At 25.9% G+C, this 4,658-nt stretch overlaps 1 protein-coding gene across 3 annotated transcripts in view; it reads right to left on the minus strand.

Moving 5' to 3' along the window:
• The window catches only part of LOC126898513 (zinc finger MYND domain-containing protein 10), a 25,382-nt gene that overhangs the window by 14,728 nt on the left and 5,996 nt on the right, over positions 1-4,658 (minus strand). For all 3 annotated transcript variants that reach the window (XM_050672607.1, XM_050672609.1, XM_050672608.1), the window contains exon 4: positions 2,828-2,961. In XM_050672607.1, coding sequence (XP_050528564.1) covers positions 2,828-2,961 — 134 coding nt within the window. The remainder of the gene's footprint in view (positions 1-2,827; positions 2,962-4,658) is intronic.

The following is a 4,658-nucleotide window of genomic DNA, read 5'->3' on the forward strand; positions in this document are numbered from 1 at the left end:
TGTACGAAATTTGGAGACGATTGGTCAACTCTAAGACGTGCCCCAAGGGGGTTAAAAATAACCCCCAAGGGTGATTTTTTAATTTTTTATGTCTATCTCAAAAACTTTAGCTTTTGCGAAAAAGTTTATTCAACCTTTATGTAGGTATACAATTTTTCTATAAAAAGTATATATACAAAAATGTTCGAAAAGTTCTTATTTAGCCCTAAAAAAATAAAAACGTATATGTTCTATTCTTACCGTTAAGACTGTTAATTTATAAATCGCTCATTATAAAAACATAAAAAAAATGCATTTAACCGTTGTTTTAAATTTAATTTTCTATACATTTTTAATTCGACATTTTTTCTATTATCTACTATTCAAAACCTACANACATTTTTTCTATTATTTACTATTCAAAACCTACAATTTTTTTTAATTTTAATTAAAAAAAATACATCAGAGTAAAATTAATACCGTCTCAGTTTCACATTGAAGCTAAAATAATATTCACTTACAAATTTATATACAACCAGAAACTATATAAACTTGTAATAAAAATACATAATGAACGAATGTTATTTAAATAATTAATTCTTTGATTGACAATTCAAATTGGCCGCGAAACAAAAAAAATTTTCAAACAATAAATGGCCTTGGCCATCCAACGAGCATGATGGATTGGGCCAGGAATTTTAAAATAAATTCTATGTAAAGTTGTTTCACCAAAAAATATTATGACCAATTCTAAAAGTTCCTTATAGTCATTTTGAGGTTGGTATTTTTTAATTGTTCAAAACTAAATTTCAAAATATCGTCTTTTTTGTTTTTAATTTTTCTAAAATAACAGTATCTTCTATTCCACTTAAGTAATTTGTTTTATTTATATTAATTTAATAAAATGTTTGAGTTTTTAATTTAATAGTAAATGGCATTTGAATTTTTAATATAACTTTATTAGCTTATTAGATATAAACATTTAAAGTTTCAAAATTTTGAGTTAATATACATGTATAATACACATGGGATTGTAAATACAGGTAGCTAATTGGATTTTTATGACATTGCTGTCTCAGTCACGGATTGTTTATTATCAATTATGATTATCAATAGATATACTTTCTGTATTGTCAGTTAGTGTATTTATAAACTCATAACAATGTGCCTTACTACAATTGATAATAACAATGCTGTGTACCTGCTAATATCGATGTTATAAAAAACCAATTAGCTACCTATATTTGTAATCCCTTGTGTATTATACCTGTATATTAATTCAAAAATTTGAAACTTTAAATGATTATATCTAATAAACGAATTAAGTTATATTAAAAATTCAAATGCCATTTACTATTAAATTAAAAACTCAAACATTTTATTAAATTAAAAATATGTGTTACCATTTAAAAAAACAAAGTTGACCCCCTTCCAAGGCATAAGGGATGAACTTAAAAAGTATTACATAGTTAAAAATTCAAGAATAATGTGTAACTAAAGATAATGAAAAAAAAAATGTTTAAACTATTATTATTCTGCAAGTAATTGAGTGGGTTATTATAAAAAAATCACTCTGTATATTATATATATATATTAGGGTGGTCCTTATTTTTCTACTAAGGAAATCTATATCAAATAACTAAAGGTTGTGAATAAAGATGTTAAATAAAATGGAATATTTTAAAGTTAAAGTAGTTTATGCTATATACTAGCTAAATGCTACACAAAATATTTATATTTAATAATATAATACAATTAATAATTATTATTAAAAATCTTAGTAAAAACCACTTAAATTTTCAGTTAAAGAAAAACTATTAAAAAATTATAATTACATAGTTTCTATTTATTAAGTTTATTGAATATATATATATATATATATATATAAGAAAACACGCAACTTCATTTTACGATCATTCAAAACAATTTTGTGGATTTTACAATATTTTCTGGGGTTATTGCTTCATTTAGACGTCCACTGCGTTCTGCATAATGAAAAATCCGTGTTTTCTTGGGGACTTTTCAGTCCATATGTTTTACAGTATATTACAATTTATTTTATACTCTTTTTGTATATATTATAATCAGTCACCACAGTATACATAAATGTTGTTATAATTGTTTGATGTATTAAATTAATCAATATTTGTTTTACACTGTAGAGCTTATAACAGAGTAAAACAGAATTTTAACCAATGATGAAAATCAAAAACAGAATTTATTACAAATTCTCAAGGATAATATAAATAAGTATCCTGACAGGAAAAAATCAACTTTATTATGATGTAAAGAATTTTGAAAGTGAAAAAAACAATTAGCATAATTTATACATTAGTAATATCAGCAATTTTTTTTCAACTATGTATTTTTAATTTGGGGGGGGGTGCTTAGCTCACATCACGGTTTTGTGCTGAATTTATTAATAATTAAATAATAAACGATTTTTGTATAAAAGATATATTCGTATCTCTAAACGTTTGTCAAATATAATGTAGTATTCGTTAATATTCCAATTGCCGTAATTCGAGTAGGCACGGGTTAAACTTGTCAGATTGACGTGAAATTTTTTTTAGTTCGTTTTTACATGTACATAAACAAATTTGGGGGGTGAGACTAAGGAATTTCTAAAAGAAATTTTTCATAATCTATAACTAAGGACCATTCTAATATATATATATATATATATATATATNTTGTTAAATATTTTGTGTAGCATTTAGCTAGTATATAGAATAAACAACTTTAACTTTAAAATATTCCATTTTATTTAACATCTTTGTTCACAACCTTTAGTTATTTGATATAGAATAAACTAAAAATAAAAAAATATATTCATGTTATTAATTACCCAATAGCCAAATGAGTGATTGCCATAAACACATGGTCAAATAAATCCAAAGCATGTGAACCAAGTGCTTGCACTCCATCCTCATGGAATAATATCTTCTGTAACAGCCCAATAGCAACTGTTTCGTGAAATAACTGAAAATATATTACATTATCAAAATATCTAATAATATAAATAAAATTGATGTAAAAATGTATAAATTTTAGCTTCGATGCGAAGCTTAGAAAGTATGAATTTCACTATGATGTGTTTTTTTTATTTTATTTTTTTGTGACTGTGAACGCTCAATCTTAGCTCTCGCTAGACCATTTTGACGAACAATACGTCAATAGATCACTAATAGTATTTAGTCGAAGAAATTTCCCTCAAAAATAGAAAACATTGAAAATGGCTATTAAATGATATTTTTATGTGAAAATTTCGCGATTTTATATTTTACATTTTTAAATTTATAATGCTATAACTTAATGAAAAGTGTATGGGTCAATACAATTTTTTTATGAGAAATAATATTTATATCCCTCTTTCATTCGACATACTTAATCTTAATCAGCGGCGGCACGCCGGGTGAGGCAAGTGAGGCACAATCTCACCTGCAATATACCTTATAATTATTTATTTATTTCGTGCCTCCATTAATATCAAATTTCTTTCAAAATATTATAATTTATTTTTATAATTAACACAATTTGTAATCTTGAACCACAAAAGATAATAGGACGAAAATAGATAACATAATATTGCGCCTGACTGGCGCTGCACAAACACAGTGAGATATAACACGGTAGTTAGTGCCGAAACCAAAGATCTAAAATGACAACACGTTACACGACTGATTACGAAGCATACTGTGAGGTCCGAGAGGCAAACTTTTTTTTGATTCAGTTGCTATACTGGATTATTAAGGTTGATTGTGGGGGAGAGTCGTGAATACTTGGTAAAATGAGGCTGATGTAAATTTTCTTCAGCGGTGAACACCATCTTGTGCTAGGTGGTTTCAAATGCGAAACGACATTTTACATATTAATTAAATGGAATCGACAATATGTCGTTGTGTTCTAATCTATGCTTCTCCCACAAAAACAACAAACGGATTACGTTTATTACATCAGTTATCAGTCAACGTATAAAAGTATTACACGATTATAATTTTTCATCTTATAATTTATAAAAATTTTAAAGAATTATCATGTTACCAATTAATACAGCTATTATCTACGTGTACCTATAATCTTAAAAATAGGTATATTCTTTATTCAAATTTACTAAATTAAAAGTCACCACTTCCGAGACCTACGAGCCGCCACTGATCTTAATCAGGATATAAATAAGGAAATAACAGATAATGTAGCTTTTGGAATAATCCACCAATTTTTTTAAAATTAAACACTAACTAAATATTTGCATCGAAGCGTTTTTTATAATAGTGATTTTAATCACTGTCATATATCATTATATTTGACCCAAGTTTGCCACGTCACCACTGTGCTGTGACCCCTCTGTGCTGGGTTTTTCTTTTAATCAAATTATAAAATTCATAAAAGCTGATTATTAGAAAATTACAAATACTTTATAAGATAAATCCGAAAATTGTTATTGTAAACACGAAATGAACCTTCACGAGACAGCTATGTTCATATTTGCGTTTTTAACAATGCCTCAATTACTATTTTATGTTAAATTTAAAGCCATAAAAAAAAAATTAACTTTTGAACAGTGGCTTTTATTTGTTTTAAAATAGTAATTTTGATAAATTATTTCTTTTAGCTTCGATGCGAAGCTGAGAAGGTATTGGTTTTACTAAGATGTGTTTTTTTTTTTTTTTTTTTTT

Source organism: Daktulosphaira vitifoliae, unplaced genomic scaffold (assembly GCF_025091365.1).
Source record: "Daktulosphaira vitifoliae isolate Bord-2020 unplaced genomic scaffold, ASM2509136v1 Scaffold_2, whole genome shotgun sequence".
NCBI classification, from domain to species: Eukaryota; Metazoa; Arthropoda; class Insecta; order Hemiptera; family Phylloxeridae; genus Daktulosphaira; species Daktulosphaira vitifoliae.